The 22794-nt window shown below is 40.2% G+C and overlaps 1 protein-coding gene across 1 annotated transcript in view; it reads left to right on the top strand.

Annotated features, from left to right (window-relative positions):
• Positions 1-3183: 3183 nt before the first annotated feature.
• Positions 3184-22794, top strand: part of LOC138327004 (phospholipid-transporting ATPase IA-like) — a 71907-nt gene continuing 52296 nt past the window's right edge. The window contains exons 1-4 of the mRNA XM_069272966.1: positions 3184-3709; positions 11214-11334; positions 17722-17821; positions 19990-20131. Coding sequence (XP_069129067.1) covers positions 3646-3709; positions 11214-11334; positions 17722-17821; positions 19990-20131 — 427 coding nt within the window. The 5' untranslated portion in view covers positions 3184-3645. The remainder of the gene's footprint in view (positions 3710-11213; positions 11335-17721; positions 17822-19989; positions 20132-22794) is intronic.

The raw sequence follows: 22794 nt of genomic DNA, 5'->3' as shown, positions 1-22794 counted from the left end.
CTTTTTAGGCCCTTTATGACACTGTCATTGTACTAGTTATAAACAGGTTAATAGTTTTTCACCTATATGCTTCACATTCATAAAACTATTCACCTTGCTGTATCTGCCCTTACCAGAAAAGAAAGAAAAACATTTGGATTATATTCGTGGCAGTGTTATTTGGTGGATGAAAGAAAATACAAATTTAAAACTGCAGTCAAATTTGAATGATATATGTATCTTAAGACATTAGACAACACAGACCTTGAATTTAATACTGCGTGGAGTAAAATATTTAAAAAAAAAAAAACGGGAAAATTTTCGCCAACAAATGTCAAGGCTGTTTACCTGATTGAACAATTGCAGCCCCGCTCTACTTGAATTATACTCCATCTTTCTTTAGCTCAACTTCCTTTTTCCTGGTTTTTTTCATACACATAAGTCTCCACAATCAAACTTACTTCAGCTTTGATATTTCCATTGGCGGGGGATCTGAATGACTATGTCCTTGTTACATGTTTATACTGCATGTAAACTGTGATGTTTCCATAGTTACATGGTTATACTGCATGTAAACTGTGATGTTTCCTTAGGAACATGTTTATATTGTATGCAAATTGTGATGTTTCCATAGTTACATGTTTACACTGCATGTAAACTGTGATGTTTCCATTGTAAATTGTGATATTTCCATAGTTACATGTTTATATTACATGTAAACTGTGATGTTTTCATAGTTACATAGTGCTATTGCATGTAAACTGTAATGTTTCTATTGTAAACTAAGATGTTTCCATAGTTACATGGTTGTACTGTATATAAACTGTGATGTTTCCATAGTTACATGGCTGTACTGTATATAAACTGTGATGTTTCCAAAGTTATATGGTTGTACTGTATATAAACTGTGAGGTTTCCATAGTTACATGGTTGTACTGTATATAAACTGTGATGTTTCCATAGTTACATGGTTGTTCTGTATATAAACTGTGATGTTTCCATAGTTACATGGTTGTTCTGTATATAAACTGTGAGGTTTCCATAGTTACATGGTTGTTCTGTATATAAACTGTGATGTTTCCATAGTTACATGGTTGTTCTGTATATAAACTGTGATGTTTCCATAGTTACATGGTTGTTCTGTATATAAACTGTGATGTTTCCATAGTTACATGGTTGTACTGTATATAAACTGTGAGGCTTCCATAGTTACATGGTTGTACTGTATATAAACTGTGATGTTTCCATAGTTACATGGTTGTTCTGTATATAAACTGTGATGTTTCCATAGTTACATGGTTGTTCTGTATATAAACTGTGATGTTTCCATAGTTACATGGTTGTACTGTATATAAACTGTGAGGCTTCCATAGTTACATGGTTGTACTGTATATAAACTGTGATGTTTCCATAGTTACATGGTTGTTCTGTATATAAACTGTGATGTTTCCATAGTTATATGGTTGTACTGTATATAAACTGTGATGTTTCCATAGTTCATGGTTGTTCTGTATATAAACTGTGATGTTTCCATAGTTACATGGTTGTTCTGTATATAAACTGTGATGTTTCCATGGTGTTTTCCAGTCCCGAATCCAATGCTACGATGGCCGATACAAACCCAAGGGTAACAGTAACCTTTATAGATAACGATCGGGTAGGAAGGAGACTCGGAGGTCTCGTAGATAATCTCGGGCCTGACAGGGGACACGGTCTCTTAAATAACCACAGGCCAGACAGGGGACACACTCTCGACCACAATCACAGGAAAAATAAAACTAAAATGGTTGGCTGGTACCTATAGTGTTACTGTTACACTGTAGGCTGTACACATCAGTTCTGGGTTTACTAACAGCCAAGGGGCGTATTATGTTACCATTGACTTCCAGGAAACTGCAGACAGACAATATAGACTTTATACATGCATTGTTTTACCTTCTACTCCATCATAAATCTACAATCCATTGATCACAATGGGATTTTCTTGTTGTTTTTGACATGTGCTAATCCCACGACTGGATCCACGCCACGGTTCTCCGTCTCCATATTGACTTTTGTTGTTACCATCGTTTTGGTGTTACGCTGCCTGGGTTTAAGTGAATGTCATATAATTGGCTGGCATTGAAGTTTTCATGGAAACAACTTTCATGGATTTTTCTGCTTTGTTTTATGTGACTGCTATGGCTTGAGTGAAGTTGTACAGTATAGTCTCAAGTAATCCATGTGTCTTCACAAAACACGTACATTTGTATGTATCATTGTATACTGAACTAGGAAATTAGACATTGAGACACGTACATTTGTATGTATCATTGTATACTGAACTAGGAAATTAGACGTTGAGACACGTACATTTGTATGTATCATTGTATACTGAACTAGGAAATTAGACATTGAGACACGTACATTTGTATGTATCATTATATACTGAACTAGGAAATTAGACGTTGAGACACGTACATTTGTATGTATCATTGTATACTGAACTAGGAAATTAGACGTTGAGACACGTACATTTGTATGTATCATTATATACTGAACTAGGAAATTAGACGTTGAGACACGTACATTTGTATGTATCATTGTATACTGAACTAGGAAATTAGACGTTGAGACACGTAATTTGTATGTATCATTGTATACTGAACTAAGAAATTACAAATTGAAAAATTTACATTATGAGTAGATAATTCATCAAAAACATTTTATCCTTCAATCATGTTTATACGAAGTGAAATATCTTGGCTACATTAAAGACCATTTATCAGTCTTGCAGGCTTTTACTGTTCACATTCTACTCTTGTTTATAAACAGGATTACAGGGGAGCACTCTGATAAAAGACACTCAACCTTACAGTAGCATTGATGATGTCGTTATGATGGTTAAAGTGAGTGTATGTTGGAACACTTAGAAACTGACTCCAGGATATATTTCCGGTGTGTAAAGTTCTGATACAGAAGTGATCCCAGGTTCCAGATTCAATATTGAACACTCGGAAACCAATTGAAGGCTGCTATTCCGTAGGGATTTGATTTGAATATTGGACAAATTTTAAATGCATTGATTAATGTAAGATCACATATAAGTTGTGTTGCCTGGAATTGATTTGTGTTTTACCTGGAGAGGTATAGATGGCTATTTGATACCAAGCCGCTGTACTTACGGTGAGCCAAGCTTTACTGGAGTGTCAGGCATATAGATCCACTGAAGGGGAGATCCAAACATTCCATAATTGATTTTTGTCATATTTCAGCGACGTGGAACCTGATTCACAATTGATATGCATGAGTGACTATATCACTGAATACTATATAGGAGTATAAGTCTGTTTACCTGTCAGATAGAGGTTAAGATGCAGGTGTATTTACCTTTAATTAATTACCAACAAAGGTACCTGTAAATATCCAGAGATATGTGATTATTACTTTGATGCTGCGACTCTGGAGAATGCCAGCACTAGCAGGCTGTATATTTGATGTGGCAGGGCTTCGTTCCCTGTAAGTCTCCGGGAAATATTGACACTCTGTTCCTGATAGAAAAGTGCAGTTGAGGGATTTAAAAGGAAAGAATTGATAAAGCTTGCCAAATACAGAAATAGGCTGGCATGTGTTTTAGTGTGGTTAGTGTGTATTAGTGTCTAAGGAATAGTTCAGACCGTTATCCTAATGTCCGGGGTAGAAATTCCTCTACAGAGTCTAGTTCCTCAGCGAATCAGTCTCCAAAACTCAGGTAAGTCTCCTTGGACATCTCCGAAATTATTTTAAACCCCATCTTCTCAATATCCCAGAGTTGTGGAACTAAAGTATGCTCTGCAGAAGCTGGTTATTTCCCCAAATTTAAAGAATGTTTTTATATTTAGCCTTTGTTTTGGTTCATTCATAGGCTTAAAGAATAATCAATAAGTTTTACCAATGGCAGCCCAAATGCTGGGAGACTTAAGTTTAGATATAGTGTATGGTATGGTTAAGGAATAAAAAACTATATGCTTCAAGTTAAGTTGTCACAGGGTTCAAAAATTTTGCTTCTCTCGATCAATGAAGAAACTGGAAAATAGCCACAATCAAGTGGAACTGTCCACCAATTTGAAATCATTTTATGAATATAATGAACTTCAAAAACAGTGTGAAGGTGTGGAACACCAAACCTGTCACATAGGCTATAAACTATACATGTGTTTTCATAGTATTATATTACTTATCATTGTATGATTTGATTTTATCAAAATTTTGTGAGAACTGACATTCAGCTTTACTGTAATATATGCTGCAGGGATTATGAATATCTGTCTTTGACTTTCACTTTGATGAGATAGATGACTTCATTAGAGAGGAGATGTCTGCAATATTAGCATGGGTATAGTTATGTAACAGTGGAATGAATTACCAAAGATTGAATTTTGAGGTACAATTAGACCCGTCTTTAAAGAAACCTTCCAGGGAGGAAAAGGTCTTCATAGCAAGAGGATCTTAATACATAGGTCAAATTGAAGATAGTGGTCTTATTAAGCAGATGGTCTTTAGGGGTGTTCTTTATACAGAAGTGGTCTTTATACAGGGGGGACTTTACACAGGGGTGGTCTTTATACAGGGAGGACTTGATACAGGGGTAGTCTTTATACAGGGGGACTTTATACAGAGGTGGTCTTTATACAGGGGTGGTCTTTATACAGAGATGGTCTTATTTAGCAGGTGGTCCTTATACTGAGGTGGACTTTATACAGATATGGTCTTATTTAGCATGTGGTCCTTATACAGAGGCGGACTTTATACAGAGATGGTCTTATTTAGCAGGTGGTCCTTATACAGAGGTGGACTTGATACAGGGGTGGTCTTTATACAGGGGGACTATATACCGGGGTGGTCTTTATACAGGGGTTGTCTTTTTACAGAGGTGGACTTGATACAGGGGTGGTCTTTATATAGGGGTGGACTTGATACAGGGGTGGTCATTATACAGGGGGACTTTATACAGGGGTGGTCTTAATACAGAGGTGGACTTGATACAGGGGTGGTCATTATACAGGGGGACTTTATACAGGGGTGGTCTTTATACAGAGGTGGCAATAAGGCCAGATTTTACTGGTATATACCGTATTTTCCCTCCTCAAATAAGGGAGCCCCCACGTTTTTTACTGAAAAAAATCAACTAATTTTATACAATTTTTGTGCCAGGTTGTAATGATTTTGTTTTGCAGATACTTATAAAATATAAGCATATATTGTATAAGCACTAAATTCTTTGCATTGGACAACTTAGGACATCTTTTCCAAGTGTTTACACATAGGAACAGCCAGAATGCCATGTTCAAATCAAAACATTTCACTTGAATGTTCCACACACATGTGATGAAGGCTAACTGGCAACAACATTTTAGCAATGTCTATACAGGTTTTATGAATACTTACTATGTATTTATGATAAAGGTTCCTAAATAACAGGAATGTTATCATCTCTAAGTGTTTTCTTGTGTGCTCTTGTCGGTATTTCCCATCTGCCCTCAAAACGAAAGTAGTGATCGAAAGTACAGTCAGCGATTTTGTGTACGCATGGTAAACAAACAGGCTAGCATGAAAAGCCAAAATTCTGTGGAACAGACACATTTAACTAACATTTAATAATTCTGGTGCATACATTTCTTAATAATTATGTAATTTCAATACTTACTTGACTTCAAAACATAAGTTGGTTATAGGAAGATTCAGAAAAATAAGAAACTAAAAGCCAGATGACTATAGTCTGTTTTAGAAAAAAACATCTAAAACTGGTCTCAAATAACGTCACACCCCTCCCTCAGCCATTTACCCACGCCTGGCACCCTTATTAGGGAAATACGGTATACACATGATTCAGTTGTGAATGTTTATTCATACAAGTGATGCTCATTTAAACCTTTGGACTATGTAAAGTAGCCATGCATAGAATGTAGACTGTATGTCCAGACCTCTTGGGAAACGGCTGAGACGGCCAGACATACACAATATTATCTGTCAGACCATGTTTTACTGATAGAGAAAAAGTATCAATAATGCTGATGGTGAAAAATATTGTTAAAAAAGTGACACTGATAAGGCAATTGCAAGGAATGGGGATTTTAAATCAAACTTGATGTTATAATTAATATATCACTCCCAGACCTGGTGACTACCGGTCACTCCCAGACCTGGTGACTACCGGTCACTCCCAGACCTGGTGACTACCGGTCACTCCCAGACCTGGTGACTACCGGTCACTCCCAGACCTGGTGACTACTGGTCACTCCCAGACCTGGTGACTACCAGTCACTCCCAGACCTGGTGACTACCGGTCACTCCCAGACCTGGTGACTACCGGTCACTCCCAGACTTGGTGACTACCGGTCACTCCCAGACTAGTTTTGTGATGTGTGTGTAGACCGCTGTCTATAGGTACACTGCTACCAGTCCCAGCAAATTTGGTATCCCTATAGGCCTGGATACTGTCTTACCACCTTTTTCTACTAAGCTTAAATATTGTTAATATACCTCTACTTTATTTACACTATATAAAAGATACTTTGTTAAATTTACTAGCTCCCTGCTTTTTCCAAAAACCTCTCTCAGCTGTGTGTTAGTCATCGAACTAGCACACCCCTGGAAGCTAGCACACCCTTGCACTCGGATATTTCCATTTAACCAATCAGATTTGAGGTGGGGGGACTTGTTTCCGATCACGCCATCAGTTGCTATGTGACGTAACAATTGGACGGAGCTAGTTTCCGATCACGCCATCTCCGTTGACGTACTCAGACGACGTTAGTATCGATCGGAAACTGTTACCGATCACGTCGTCATGTTTATCTTGTAAGTGAGTGGCTTGTGAAAAAATGTAATGGGGTCAGAGGACAATACCTTTTACATGTACATACAGTTGTTATGTATATATTTAGGCTACCTGTAAGTGGTTAACGTCTCGGAATTTCAACAATATTTATATACAAATTTAGTATTATGCCTAGTGGTATAAATGTTGAAATATCGAGAAATCATAGCGGAATCAAATTTTAACCTGCGGTTTGAATAAAAGCAAAACAAAACGGACATAGAATTACAGTTATCATCTCAGAATAATTTGTATGTTTGAAGATAAGATTACGTAGATCGATTACAATGTAAAATTATCTCAATCATCAATGGCCATTGCCGTACGCAACAGGAATAGAGAGAACGTTAGCGTATGAAAGAAATATATTTTTAGTCTTATCATAGCTTTTGTATGTATCGGTATATTAAAACAGTTAAAGTATGGGATTGAGTGATATATCAAGTTTCCGGTTTCCCTCGAACTTGCCTATTTCCCTCGGCTCCGCCTCGGGAAATAGACAAGTCTCGGGAAACCAGAAACTTGCTATATCCCTCAACCACATACTTTAACTGTATACTATGACACGTTTGGTCTTTCCTTGTTGCCCATAGGTAATAAGGTCCAAAGTCACATATAAGTTGCCATCAAACATACATGCAAAAACATATTGCAGTGTGCTTTATTTTCAAGTTTGGGAACAGACAGGATCAATGACTTTGTAAGCATATGGACAGTTTTCTATCAATTATATGTGGATTCCCATCATTTTGGGTTTTGCTAATTTTACTGCCTAGATACAAATATAGTTACTATCCTATTCCTAATTCCTTGGGGACATGTAACGTAATTGCAGTTATATCAAATGGTTCTGGACTGAATGGACCCTAGTATTGTGTGAAGTCAACTGGACTGAATGGACACTAGTATTGTGTGAAGTCAACTGGACTGAATGGACACTAGTATTGTGATGTGTGTGTAGTCAGACTCGCATGTGTTTAGTGTATAGTCAGGTTCCAATAGCGAACACTATATGTATCGACTGTATCTTAATTCAGGATTTATATTCACGCACAGAGAGCGAGGCAAACCTGTACATAATGATGTTATCATCTTAGTATCATAAACAGGTTCAATTCTGTGATGTAAAAAATACAATCGATATGGATGTTAATGAAATGTAATATTCATACAAATGAGCGGAGTGAGTGGTGAGCGAGATACAGGTATGGTAATGTATTATGTATGATACGTTGAAATAGAGTGTTCTGTCGTCGGTGATCAGCAGATACCCCGCCTGATCCGAGTAATGCTGACAGTCTATATAGGTGTCGTCCTGCAGCGTAATGCCAGCGTTACTACAGCGTGTACTACAAGGCAGTGTTTACATTTGGCTGTAAACATCCTTATGATTATTGATTCTTTGTGTTCTGTACAGCTATAGGCAAAGCTTGTTCTGTAATCATTTATAAAAAGGATGATCTAGTTGACAGAAGATTATAAAACATGCGCTTTGTGGAGATGCCATATGGTTGTATTGGTGAGAATCAGTGGAGCGGTCAGGTGACCAACATATGGATGTGACATTCGTAGGATTCTGATCTGCTAAATAATAAAAACCTGGGGAAAATATGATCTGGTTAATAATCTCACGGTCTTAAAGCTGTGAAGGATCTTAAAACATCATCCTTGTTAATTACTACAGAGTTGTGGAGCGATGCCTCCGCGGCTCCGTGAATCAGCTTCGTAGCCAAGGTTATTGGCTCTTTACTACAGGGTTTGCATTTTTCATGGGAACCAAGACACGGTGAATTACTGCACATGTGAATAAATTGAACAAGTTTTCTCACTGGCACTTTAGTCATTCTATGGAATTATACTGTGTGTTATGATTGGTAACTATCGACATGACAACTGCTCCGAAACCTTCACAGCGACAAGTTCCAGGTATTTACTACCGTAGTATTGATGTGTAACATCCTTGAGGGTCCGTCAATTCTACCATATGTTATCATAAAATACCGATTCTGATTACTGCCTCTCTTATGTAAACGTAACTCTCCACTCGTTACTTTTACAAAAACTAAATCTTATTAATGTTAACTGGACTGTAAATGATTTTCGGGTATAATCATAGAATTGATTATCATCTTAATGCATTGTCACCTTTCAGATTAATATGATGCCACATGTTGGTAAGATCTGCTGAATTGTTAATTTTCACTTCAAACTAATGTGTGTATTCATGCCACACTAATTAATAATGCATTATCATTTTATTTGAAACCGTCCTAAAACCTTCGAGGAATGATTACTAACACTTGCAGTATTTGTATGTTTCATCACTTATGTTGTCAGATCTTGTATAACACAATTACAAGTACCAGTGTATAATATGGTTAATGGCAGAAGTCATTCACAACCACAAATCAGAATTCTGTCAGACTGCCAGGGTAGCTTTAGGACAGTGTCAATGTTGAGTTGTCTCAATGGCATCTACAGTGCAGAATTTTACAGCCCAGACTCCAAGTATATATTCCTGTAATTACACAATAGGTAAAGGTCAAAGTCATATTGTCTGAAGGTCAAGCCTCTGTCGTTATAAAATCCTATTAATGTACTGACAGTTTGGAGGTACTGGTTGGTCAGAGGTTGCTGCTGATGTATTGGATTTTCTGCTAAGATTAATATAAATATGATTACAATAAAGTGTTGTCATGGTAATGATGATGTATTGTTTGTCAGCATAAGGACACAGGAAAAGTACAGGCCATATATTACATAGAAAATAAATGTATCTTTATGTTTAAGGATGTTGTTTTTGTATAAATCCATGGATTCAGTATAAGTAGCAGATGTACCCTAAATGTGCTGATGTAAAATCTACACAGTTTACATAAATACCTGTGTAAGGACATCTGTCTCTGGGTATTGTTTCTTCACTGAATCATATCTCAAGTCTCTGACTCATCCCTGTACCTTGTGAACTTAGAGTCAGCCGACACTAGTATAAACCTAAGCTCCCTAATGTTAACTAAATGATTATTGATACCAGGTATATAGTTTATTTCATTGTAAAAAGAGCACCTCTTTCTGAGTGTTGTTGGATAGGAACAGATGATGCAGTGTCGTGGGCGTCATCAGACACTTATTTGTTTGTATATCAAGAATAGCATCCAACTTTTTAATTAAAATTAAGACAGGTCACTTTGGTCAGGTTTCAGTATGATCGTTCTAAAATTACATAAATGATCTATAAAGAATAATGAAGAAATATTGACAAAGTCAAATTGACTTTAGATTAATTAAATGTAGATGACCTTGGAATAAGTTGATGTTGACCTTAGAGTGTCTGTAGATGACCTTTGGATAATTTGTGGTTGACCTTAGAGTATCTGTATACGACCTTGAGATAATTTGTGGTTGACCATGGAGTATCTGTAGATGACCTTGGGATAATTTGTGGTTGACCTTAGAGTATCTGTAGATGACCTTGGGATAATTTGTGGTTGACCTTAGAGTATCTGTAGATGACCTTGAGGTAATCTGTGGTTGACCATGGAGTATCTGTAGATGACCTTGGGATAATTTGTGGTTGACCTTGGAGTATCTTTAGATGACCTTGGGATAATTTGTGGTTGACCTTGGAGTATCTGTAGATGACCTTTGGATAATTTGTGGTTGACGTTGGAGTATCAGTAGATGACCTTGAGATAATTTGTGGTTGACATTGGAGTGTGTGTAGATGACCTTGGGATTATTAACCACCCAGAGTTAAGTATTCGGTGAATTATATCTTTACAATTTAATCACCGATCTTTACTTACATGTACCTTTTAACAGTCAGCTGATGATGAGAAGCACTGTAAAAGAGGAAGTGGTTAAATAAATACACTTCACTGAGAAAATTGTATATTGATGAAACAGACAAGTCCAATTTCTCATGTGGAATTTTTATGCCCATAAAGCATGTCTGCCCGAAGCTTAAGTTTACTATTAGTTATCAATCATTACATTTCCTCATTCTGGGATATTCTAAACATGACTTGGTGTCAGTATTGCTAAAGCTATGGGAATCAGCTATTGTGTTTGTGTGTTGATCAATAAACTGTTGTGGTACCTAAAACACCAGGCTGGCTTCTCTGCTGCCTACATGTGATCAGAATTTACCATTATCCCTACATCAAATAAAACCAAAATTAAATGTAGTTTCTTCACATTTAACTGAAGTATTAATTTGTTTACAGGTTTTTTTTATTTACATTGTTTATTTGTTTACAAAGTTTGTTTATTTACATTGTTTATTTGTTTACAGAGTTTGTTTATTTACATTGTTTATTTGTTTACAGAGTTTGTTTATTTACATTGTTTATTTGTTTACAGAGTTTGTTTATTTACATTGTTTATTTGTTTACAGAGTACCACCAGATGCAGGATGGGATGGGATCTGAGACTACAGAGGAGGTGGAACCCTCTAAACAGAGAGTCATTTACATTAATGCACCCCAGCCTGTCAAATACTGCTACAACAAAATCAGGTAGGTCAGGTCTCATTGGCCTTTTCCTTACTCCTACCACCCCAGCCTGTCAAATACTGCTACAATAAAATCAGGTTGGTCAGGTCTCATGGGCCTTTTCCTTACTCCTATCACCCCAGCCTGTCAAATACTGCTACAACAAAATCAGGTAGGTCAGGTCTCATTGGCCTTTTCCTTACTCCTACCACCCCAGCCTGTCAAATACTGCTACAACAAAATCAGGTAGGTCAGGTCTCATTGGCCTTTTCCTTACTCCTACCACCCCAGCCTGTCAAATACTGCTACAACAAAATCAGGTAGGTCAGGTCTCATGGGCCTTTTCCTTACTCCTACCACCCCAGCCTGTCAAATACTGCTACAACAAAATCAGGTAGGTCAGGTCTCACGGGCCTTTTCCTTACTCCTACCACCCCAGCCTGTCAAATACTGCTACAACAAAATCAGGTAGGTCAGGTCTCATGGGCCTTTTCTTTACTCCTATCACCCCAGCCTGTCAAATACTGCTACAACAAAATCAGGTAGGTCAGGTCTCATTGGCCTTTTCCTTACTCCTACCACCCCAGCCTGTCAAATACTGCTACAACAAAATCAGGTAGGTCAGGTCTCATTGGCCTTTTCCTTACTCCTACCACCCCAGCCTGTCAAATACTGCTACAACAAAATCAGGTAGGTCAGGTCTCATGGGCCTTTTCCTTACTCCTATCACCCCAGCCTGTCAAATACTGCTACAATAAAATCAGGTAGGTCAGGTCTCATGGGCCTTTTCTTTACTCCTATCACCCCAGCCTGTCAAATACTGCTACAACAAAATCAGGTAGGTCAGGTCTCATTGGCCTTTTCCTTACTCCTACCACCCCAGCCTGTCAAATACTGCTACAATAAAATCAGGTAGGTCAGGTCTCATGGGCCTTTTCCTTACTCCTATCACCCCAGCCTGTCAAATACTGCTACAACAAAATCAGGTAGGTCAGGTCTCATTGGCCTTTTCCTTACTCCTACCACCCCAGCCTGTCAAATACTGCTACAACAAAATCAGGTAGGTCAGGTCTCATGGGCCTTTTCCTTACTCCTATCACCCCAGCCTGTCAAATACTGCTACAATAAAATCAGGTTGGTCAGGTCTCATGGGCCTTTTCCTTACTCCTATCACCCCAGCCTGTCAAATACTGCTACAATAAAATCAGGTAGGTCAGGTCTCATTGGCCTTTTCCTTACTCCTACCACCCCAGCCTGTCAAATACTGATATAACAAAATCAGGTAGGTCAGGTCTCATGGGCCTTTTCCTTTACTCCTATCACCCCAGCCTGTCAAATACTGCTACAATAAAATCAGGTTGGTCAGGTCTCATTGGCCTTTTCCTTACTCCTACCACCCCAGCCTGTCAAATACTGCTACAATAAAATCAGGTTGGTCAGGTCTCACGGGCCTTTTCTTTACTCCTATCACCCCAGCCTGTCAAATACTGCTACAACAAAATCAGGTAGGTCAGGTCTCATGGGCCTTTTCCTTACTCCTACCACCCCAGCCTGTCAAATACTGCTACAATAAAATCAGGTAGGTCAGGTCTCATGGGCCTTTTCCTTACTCCTACCACCCCAGCCTGTCAAATACTGCTACAATAAAATCAGGTAGGTCAGGTCTCATTGGCCTTTTCCTTACTCCTACCACCCCAGCCTGTCAAATACTGCTACAACAAAATCAGGTAGGTCAGGTCTCATGGGCCTTTTCCTTACTCCTACCACCCCAGCCTGTCAAATACTGCTACAATAAAAATCAGGTAGGTCAGGTCTCATGGCCTTTTCCTACTCCTCACCACCCCAGCCTGTCAAATACTGCTACAACAAAATCAGGTAGGTCAGGTCTCATGGGCCTTTTCCTTACTCCTACCACCCCAGCCTGTCAAATACTGCTACAATAAAATCAGGTAGGTCAGGTCTCATGGGCCTTTTCTTTACTCCTATCACCCCAGCCTGTCAAATACTGCTACAACAAAATCAGGTAGGTCAGGTCTCATGGGCCTTTTCCTTACTCCTATCACCCCAGCCTGTCAAATACTGCTACAATAAAATCAGGTAGGTCAGGTCTCATGGGCCTTTTCCTTACTCCTATCACCCCAGCCTGTCAAATACTGCTACAATAAAATCAGGTTGGTCAGGTCTCATGGGCCTTTTCTTTACTCCTATCACCCCAGCCTGTCAAATACTGCTACAATAAAATCAGGTAGGTCAGGTCTCATGGGCCTTTTCCTTACTCCTACCACCCCAGCCTGTCAAATACTGATATAACAAAATCAGGTAGGTCAGGTCTCACGGGCCTTTTCCTTACTCCTACCACCCCAGCCTATCAAATACTGCTACAATAAAATCAGGTAGGTCAGGTCTCATGGGCCTTTTCTTTACTCCTATCACCCCAGCCTGTCAAATACTGCTACAATAAAATCAGGTAGGTCAGGTCTCACGGGCCTTTTCTTTACTCCTATCACCCCAGCCTGTCAAATACTGCTACAATAAAATCAGGTAGGTCAGGTCTCATGGGCCTTTTCTTTACTCCTATCACCCCAGCCTGTCAAATACTGCTACAATAAAATCAGGTAGGTCAGGTCTCATTGGCCTTTTCCTTACTCCTACCACCCCAGCCTGTCAAATACTGCTACAATAAAATCAGGTAGGTCAGGTCTCATTGGCCTTTTCCTTACTCCTACCACCCCAGCCTGTCAAATACTGCTACAATAAAAAATCAGGTTGGTCAGGTCTCACAGGTCTTTTCTTTACTCCTATCACCCCAGCCTGTCAAATACTGCTACAACAAAATCAGGTTGGTCAGGTCTCATGGGCCTTTTCCCTACTCCTACCACCCCAGCCTGTCAAATACTGCTACAATAAAATCAGGTAGGTCAGGTCTCATTGGCCTTTTCCTTACTCCTACCACCCCAGCCTGTCAAATACTGATATAATAAAATCAGGTAGGTCAGGTCTCATGGGCCTTTTCTTTACTCCTACCACCCCAGCCTGTCAAATACTGCTACAATAAAATCAGGTAGGTCAGGTCTCATGGCCTTTTCCTTACTCCTATCACCCCAGCCTGTCAAATACTGCTACAATAAAATCAGGTTGGTCAGGTCTCACGGGCCTTTTCTTTACTCCTATCACCCCAGCCTGTCAAATACTGCTACAACAAAATTAGGTAGGTCAGGTCTCATGGGCCTTTTCCCTACTCTCAACGACCAACCTGTTAAATACTGCTACAATAAAATCAGGTAGGTCAGGTCTCATGGGCCTTTTCTCTACTCCTACCCCCCTCCCCCCCCAGCCTGTTAAATACTGCTACAACAAAATCAGGTTGGTCAGGTCTCATGGGCCTTTTCCTTACTCTACCACCCCACCTGCCAAATACTGCTACAATACAAAATCAAGTAGGTCAGGTCTCATGGGCCTTTTCCTTACTCCTACCACCCCCCAGCCTGTCAAATACTGCTACAATAAAATCAGGTTGGTCAGGTCTCACAGGGCCTTTTCTTTACTCCTATCACCCCAGCCTGTCAAATACTGCTACAACAAAATCATGTTGGTCAGGTCTCATGGGCTTTTCCCTACTCCTATCACCCCAGCCTGTCAAATACTGCTACAAAAAAATCAGGTTGGTCAGGTCTCATGGGCCTTTTCCTTACTCCTACCACCCCAGCCTGTCAAATACTGCTACAACAAAATCAGGTAGGTCAGGTCTCATGGGCCTTTTCCCTACTCCTACCCCCCCCCTCACCCCAGCCTGTTAAATACTGCTACAACAAAATCAGGTAGGTCAGGTCTCATTGGGCCTTTTCCTTACTCTAACACCCCAGCCTGTCAAATACTGATACAACAAAATCAGGTAGGTCAGGTCTCACGGGCCTTTTCTTTACTCCTATCACCCCAGCCTGTCAAATACTGCTACAATAAAATCAGGTTGGTCAGGTCTCATTGGCCTTTTCCTTACTCCTACCACCCCAGCCTGTCAAATACTGCTACAATAAAATCAGGTAGGTCAGGTCTCATTGGCCTTTTCCTTACTCCTACCACCCCAGCCTGTCAAATACTGCTACAATAAAATCAGGTTGGTCAGGTCTCACGGGCCTTTTCTTTACTCCTATCACCCCAGCCTGTCAAATACTGCTACAACAAAATCAGGTTGGTCAGGTCTCATGGGCCTTTTCCTACTCCTACCACCCCAGCCTGTCAAATACTGCTACAATAAAATCAGGTAGGTCAGGTCTCATGGGCCTTTTCCTTACTCCTACCACCCCAGCCTGTCAAATACTGCTACAATAAGATGAGGTAGGTCAGGTCTCATGGCCTTTTCCTTACTCCTATCACCCCAGCCTGTCAAATACTGCTACAATAAAATCAGGTAGGTCAGGTCTCATGGGCCTTTTCCTTACTCCTATCACCCCAGCCTGTCAAATACTGCTACAACAAAATCAGGTAGGTCAGGTCTCATGGGCCTTTTCCCTACTCCTATCACCCCAGCCTGTCAAATACTGCTACAATAAAATCAGGTTGGTCAGGTCTCACGGGCCTTTTCCTTACTCCTACCACCCCAGCCTGTCAAATACTGCTACAATAAAATCAGGTAGGTCAGGTCTCATTGGCCTTTTCCTTACTCCTACCACCCCAGCCTGTCAAATACTGATATAACAAAATCAGGTAGGTCAGGTCTCATGGGCCTTTTCCTTACTCCTATCACCCCAGCCTGTCAAATACTGCTACAATAAAATCAGGTTGGTCAGGTCTCATGGGCCTTTTCTTTACTCCTATCACCCCAGCCTGTCAAATACTGCTACAACAAAATCAGGTAGGTCAGGTCTCACGGGCCTTTTCTTTACTCCTATCACCCCAGCCTGTCAAATACTGCTACAACAAAATTAGGTAGGTCAGGTCTCATGGGCCTTTTCCCTACTCTCAACGACCAACCTGTTAAATACTGCTACAATAAAATCAGGTAGGTCAGGTCTCATGGGCCTTTTCTCTACTCCTACCCCCCCTCCCCCCCCAGCCTGTTAAATACTGCTACAAATAAATCAGGTTGGTCAGGTCTCATGGGCCTTTTCCCTACTCCTACCACCCCAGCCTGTCAAATACTGCTACAACAAAATCAGGTAGGTCAGGTCTCATGGGCCTTTTCCTTACTCCTACCACCCCAGCCTGTCAAATACTGCTACAACAAAATCAGACAGGTCAGGTCTCATGGGCCTTTTCCCTACTCTCAACACTCCAGCCTGTCAAATATTGCTACAACAAAATCAGGTAGGTCAGGTCTCATGGGCCTTTTCCCTACTCCTATCACCCCAGCCTGTCAAATACTGCTACAACAAAATCAGGTAGGTCAGGTCTCATGGGCCTTTTCCCTACTCTCAACACCCCAGCCTGTTAAATACTGCTACAATAAAATCAGGTAGGTCAGGTCTCATGGGCCTTTTCTCTACTCCTACCCCCCCCCCTCCCCCCCAGCCTGTTAAATACTGCTACAAATAAAACAGGTTGGTCAGGTCTCATGGGCCTTTTCCCTACTCCTACCACCCCAGCCTGTCAAATACTGCTACAATAAAATCAGGTAGGTCAGGTCTCATTGGCCTTTTCCTTACTCCTACCACCCCAGCCTGTCAAATACTGCTACAACAAAATCAAGTAGGTCAGGTCTCATGGGCCTTTTCCTTACTCCTACCACCCCAGCCTGTCAAATACTGCTACAACAAAATCAGACAGGTCAGGTCTCATGGGCCTTTTCCCTACTCTCAACACTCCAGCCTGTCAAATACTGCTACAACAAAATCAGGTAGGTCAGGTCTCATGGGCCTTTTCCCTACTCCTAACACCCCAGCCTGTCAAATACTGCTACAACAAAATCAGGTAGGTCAGGTCTCATGGGCCTTTTCCCTACTCCTATCACCCCAGCCTGTCAAATACTGCTACAACAAAATCAGGTAGGTCAGGTCTCATGGGCCTTTTCCCTACTCCTAACACCCCAGCCTGTCAAATACTGCTACAACAAAATCAGGTAGGTCAGGTCTCATGGGCCTTTTCCCTACTCCTATCACCCCAGCCTGTCAAATACTGCTACAACAAAATCAGGTAGGTCAGGTCTCATGGGCCTTTTCCCTACTCCTATCACCCCAGCCTGTCAAATACTGATATAACAAAATCAGGTAGGTCAGGACTCATGGGCCTTTTCCCTGTGCTTTTTATCCATTCATTAATAAAATCGTTAACATATTATGTATTATGTTGTTGAAAATCAGTTAGTTTTATTGATTGCACCAAAATTCTTTTCATATTTGCCATTTTAACTTGTGTTTGTAAAGTTTTAAAACATTACAAAGGATCATTGTGTATAATGACATGTTTCTATTACAGCACTGCCAAATATAGTTTGTTGTCCTTCCTACCCAAGTTCTTGTTTGAGCAGTTCAGAAAATATGCCAACATCTTCTTCCTCTTCATCTCGTTACTGCAGGTAAGTTATTTACCTGTAATCACATAAACTGGTAAATCTTCTGATCTTAAATCACCTGTATATTACAGACATTGGAAACCTCCACCTTCTATTTAAATTAACCAGATAGGTAAGGCTTGATGAAGTGCGTGAGACTGACTGAAGGTTTGTGGTTTTTCTCCCGGTACTCTGGGCTTACTCAAGCCCCTAAATCTTACATGTCCTTATGCTTAGTGACTCTAGTTGCTACTAGGATGTAAAAGAAAATAGATCAGACTAAATTAAACTAAATCAACCAAAGTTCATGTTATGAAATAAAGCAAACAATCATATGATGGAAATTAATTGACTAGATATTGATTTCTAGTTTAAACATGGAAAATATCAAATCTGTGATATGATTCAGGACCCAGTAATAACAGACAATCATTTTATGTCGACCACTTGGAAGACGAGTCTCTGACTCAAAGTGTTATCGACTCTAAATAAAGTCTATTATTATTATTATTATTAATGATAATGTATACAGACGAGATACTGAACTCTGTTGTCAGTATGTCTCCTTTTACATGTGTTCTGTAAGATTAGATCCTGCGGAGGAGCATCATCACTTGGTCAATCGTGACATGATTGGTCAATCGTGACATGATCTTTATTCTTTGTATTAGATTTGGTGAGCTGTTCATCTAGGGACGTCTGCTCCTGATAACGCCGACATTGACTGTACCAATAGGTACTGTTACAATGTATAACGTTTGACATTTAGTGCTGGCTTTACCGAATAATCAATGTTCTGGACTCAAACTCAACATTACTTCAACAACTTACATCATGTGAGAATATGCTCCTGCCAATTTATCCTGGAAGTCGACCAAAATGTCCATTTTTAGATGGAGTTTAAAGCTGTTAGAGGATTTCTGTTACAGCTATAATACCTAGATTGATATTGTCCTTTACCGTAGTCTAATTAGCGCCATCCAATCAATTAGCTATATATAGTCTGCCCAACAGCCTTGGGCTAATCCTTACTGCACTGCATGATAGACAGAGACACAGGAATCGACCATGACCTATTTCTACAAGTGCAGAACGATGTGAAGGTAGCAATATGATATCCTGCAATAGAGAACTATTTAGTTAGCATTTGAAACATTATATATTATTCATGTTTAATAATTGTTGATATAGTCCAGTAAAACGGGATTACCTCTGTATGAAGACCACCTGATTGATGAGACCACTTTCTCATGGGTACAAATAGGGACTTACAACTCAATTTGGCCTCACCTGGCTATATAGAGACTATTTGTTCTTGGTGCCTTGTGTGGTATTCAAAGACAGGATTGACTGCCCCTTGTGTAGTCTTTATAGACAGGTTTGACTGTCCCTTGGGTGGTCTTTATAGACAGGATTGACTGCCCCTTGAGTGGTCTTTATAGACAGGTTTGATTGGCCCTTGGGTTATCTTTATAGACAGGTTTGACTGTCCCTTGGGTGGTCTTTATAGACAGGTTTGACTGCCCCTTGGGTGGTCTTTATAGACAGGTTTGACTGCCCCTTGGGTTGTCTTTATAGACAGGTTTGACTGCCCCTTGGGTGGTCTTTATAGACAGGTTTGACTGCCCCTTGGGTTATCTTTATAGACAGGTTTGACTGTCCCTTGGGTGGTCTTTATAGACAGGTTTGATTGCCCCTTGAGTGGTCTTTATAGACAGGTTTGACTGTCCCTTGGGTGGTCTTTATAGACAGGTTTGACTGCAGACATAATGTAGTTCAAACTACTTGCTGTATTCTGAATATTGACATATATATTAAGTCTTAAATATTGAAGCATGAAAATTATTCTAGGTGATTTTGAAGTTCCACTCATGAATTCATTGGAAAGTTATCGATTAACCTCCTGATTTAGATTGAATTAATTGTTGATTTTATTTTATCATTCAACTGCTTTGGTTGATAATTATTCATGTGGCCACTGAATAACAATAAAAAAAACTGTGAATGCAAATTAGAGATCAGGCTAGCATGGGTTGGATATTTAATACCATGGTGTGTGACTGAAAATCATCCATCTTAAACAATGTACCTTAAACAGGTTGTCTGAAACATGATTTTAAAAATGCATCAGTTTGATGTAAGTTATGGAAATTTAACGTAAAATAACTGATATTGTTTTTATTGTTTTGAAGCAAATTCCACGTGTATCCCCTACTGGACGGTACACTACAGCAGTTCCTCTACTTTTCATCCTAACAGTGTCTGCCATCAAGGAAATTATAGAGGACTTTGTAAGTACACAAATACATACTTCTCTCTCCACGAAATACATTCCTCTTCTCCTCTTTGTAGCATTCTCTTCCTTCCTTCCTTGTGTTGCCTGCAACTTAAGGGTGACACCTAAGTACATCACTATGTTTGTGTTGTCAGCGTCGGCATCTGGGAAATGGTTTCCATGCGATAACTTAAGTATTTATTTTCCGATTTCAACCAAATTTGGTATAATGCTTTCTATCACCGAGATCTCAGATGAGTTTGATAATTGTCAAAATCCGTCAATATTTACAAGAGTTACGGGACTTTAAAATCATCAAAACAGATAGATTTATGGTTTTCGCTCGATAACTTTAGTATTTATTGTCTTATTTCAACCAAATCTGATATATTGCTGTATATTAATGAGATCTCGTAGTGGTTTTATACTGGTCAAAATCCATCAATATTTGCAAGGGTTACGGGACTTGATAACTTTACAAGGGTTACGGGACTTGATAACTTTACAAGGGTTACGGGACTTGATAACTTCACCTCATTATTAACAATATTTTCAACTGTAAATAACTATTTATTGTGATGCTGTGCAGGAGACACATCCACTTCTGTGGAATTCTTGATATACTTTTTGTCAGGTGAATGCATTTGAGAAAGATAAGCGATTTCTGGTGTATTTTCTTTTTGTCAGATGAAAGCTTATTGAGAAAGATTACCATTTTTTTTGGTATCAATAATAAATAAGCACATACACTGAAGTACATAGATGTATGTCTGACTATTAGCCCCGACACACAGCACTGACACACTGCCTCAGTGAGGGTATATATAAAACATCACCTATTGGTTACAGTACTGACTGATTGGATTTCTACACGACAACATTTACACAGAGGCTGTAGGGTCAAAGGGAGTCTGGTACTTCATCCTTCAGCCCTCTACCTCTGGGTCACTGTGACTAAATGTTAAGGATTTCTTACCCTCCACCTCTAGACCTCCACCTCTGGGTCACTGTGACTAAATGTTAAGGATTTCTTACCCTCCACCTCTAGACCTCCACCTCTGGGTCACTGTGACTAAATGTTAAGAATTTCTTACCCTCCACCTCTAGCCCTCCACCTCTGGGTCACTGTGACTAAATGTTAAGGATTTCTTACCCTCCACCTCTAGCCCTCCACCTCTGGGTCACTGTGACTAAATGTTAAGGATTTCTTACCCTCCACCTCTAGCCCTCCACCTCTGGGTCACTGTGACTAAATGTTAAGGATTTCTTACCCTCCACCTCTAGCCCTCCACCTCTGGGTCACTGTGACTAAATGTTAAGGATTTCTTACCCTCCACCTCTAGCCCTCCACCTCTGGGTCACTGTGACTAAATGTTAAGGATTTCTTACTCTCCACCTCTGGGTCACTGTGACTAAATGTTAAGGATTTCTTACCCTCCACCTCTAGCCCTCCACCTCTGGGTCAATGTGACTAAATGTTAAGGATTTCTTACCCTCCACCTCTAGCCCTCCACCTCTGGGTCAATGTGACTAAATGTCAAAGAGTTTCTTAATCTCCACCTCTAGACCTCCACCTCTGGGTCACTGTGACTAAATGTTAAGGATTTCTTACCCTCCACCTCTAGACCTCCACCTCTGGGTCACTGTGACTAAATGTTAAGGATTTCTTACCCTCCACCTCTAGCCCTCCACCTCTGGGTCACTGTGACTAAATGTTAAGGATTTCTTACTCTCCACCTCTGGGTCACTGTGACTAAATGTTAAGGATTTCTTACCCTCCACCTCTAGCCCTCCACCTCTGGGTCACTGTGACTAAATGGTAAGGATTTCTTACCCTCCACCTCTAGCCCTCCACCTCTGGGTCAATGTGACTAAATGTTAAGATTCTTACTCTCCACCTCTAGACCTCCACCTCTGGGTCACTGTGACTAAATGTTAAGGATTTCTTACCCTCCACCTCTAGCCCTCCACCTCTGGGTCACAAATGTGACTAAATGTTAAGTTAGAATTTCTTACTCTCCACCTCTAGACCTCCACCTCTGGGTCACTGTGACTAAATGTTAAGGATTTCTTACCCTCCACCTCTAGCCCTCCACCTCTGGGTCACTGTGACTAAATGTTAAGAATTTCTTACTCTCCACCTCTAGCCCTCCACCTCTGGGTCACTGTGACTAAATGTTAAGGATTTCTTACTCCACCTCTAGCCTCCACTCTGGTCACTGTGACTAAATGTTAAGGATTTCTTACCTCCACCTCTAGCCTCCACCTCTAGCCCTTAGCTCCACCTCTGGGTCACTGTGACTAAATGTTAAGGATTTCTTACCCTCCACCTCTAGCCCTCCACCTCCACCTCTGGGTCACTGTGACTAAATGTTAAGGATTTCTTACCCTCCACCTCTAGCCCTCCACCTCTGGGTCACTGTGACTAAATGTTAAGGATTTCTTACTCTCCACCTCTGGGTCACTGTGACTAAATGTTAAGGATTTCTTACTCTCCACCTCTAGCCCTCCACCTCTGGGTCAATGTGACTAAATGTTAAGGATTTCTTACTCTCCACCTCTGGTCACTGTGACTTAATGTTAAGGATTTCTTACTCTCACCTCCACCTCTGGGTCACTGTGACTAAATGTTAAGGATTTCTTACTTCCACCTCTGCACTCTCCACCTCTGGGTCACTGTGACTAAATGTTAAGGATTTCTTACTCTCCACCTCTAGCCCTC

Source organism: Argopecten irradians, chromosome 7, assembly GCF_041381155.1.
Source record: "Argopecten irradians isolate NY chromosome 7, Ai_NY, whole genome shotgun sequence".
NCBI lineage: Eukaryota > Metazoa > Mollusca > Bivalvia > Pectinida > Pectinidae > Argopecten > Argopecten irradians.
This window is presented reverse-complemented; position numbering and strand designations above follow the sequence as displayed.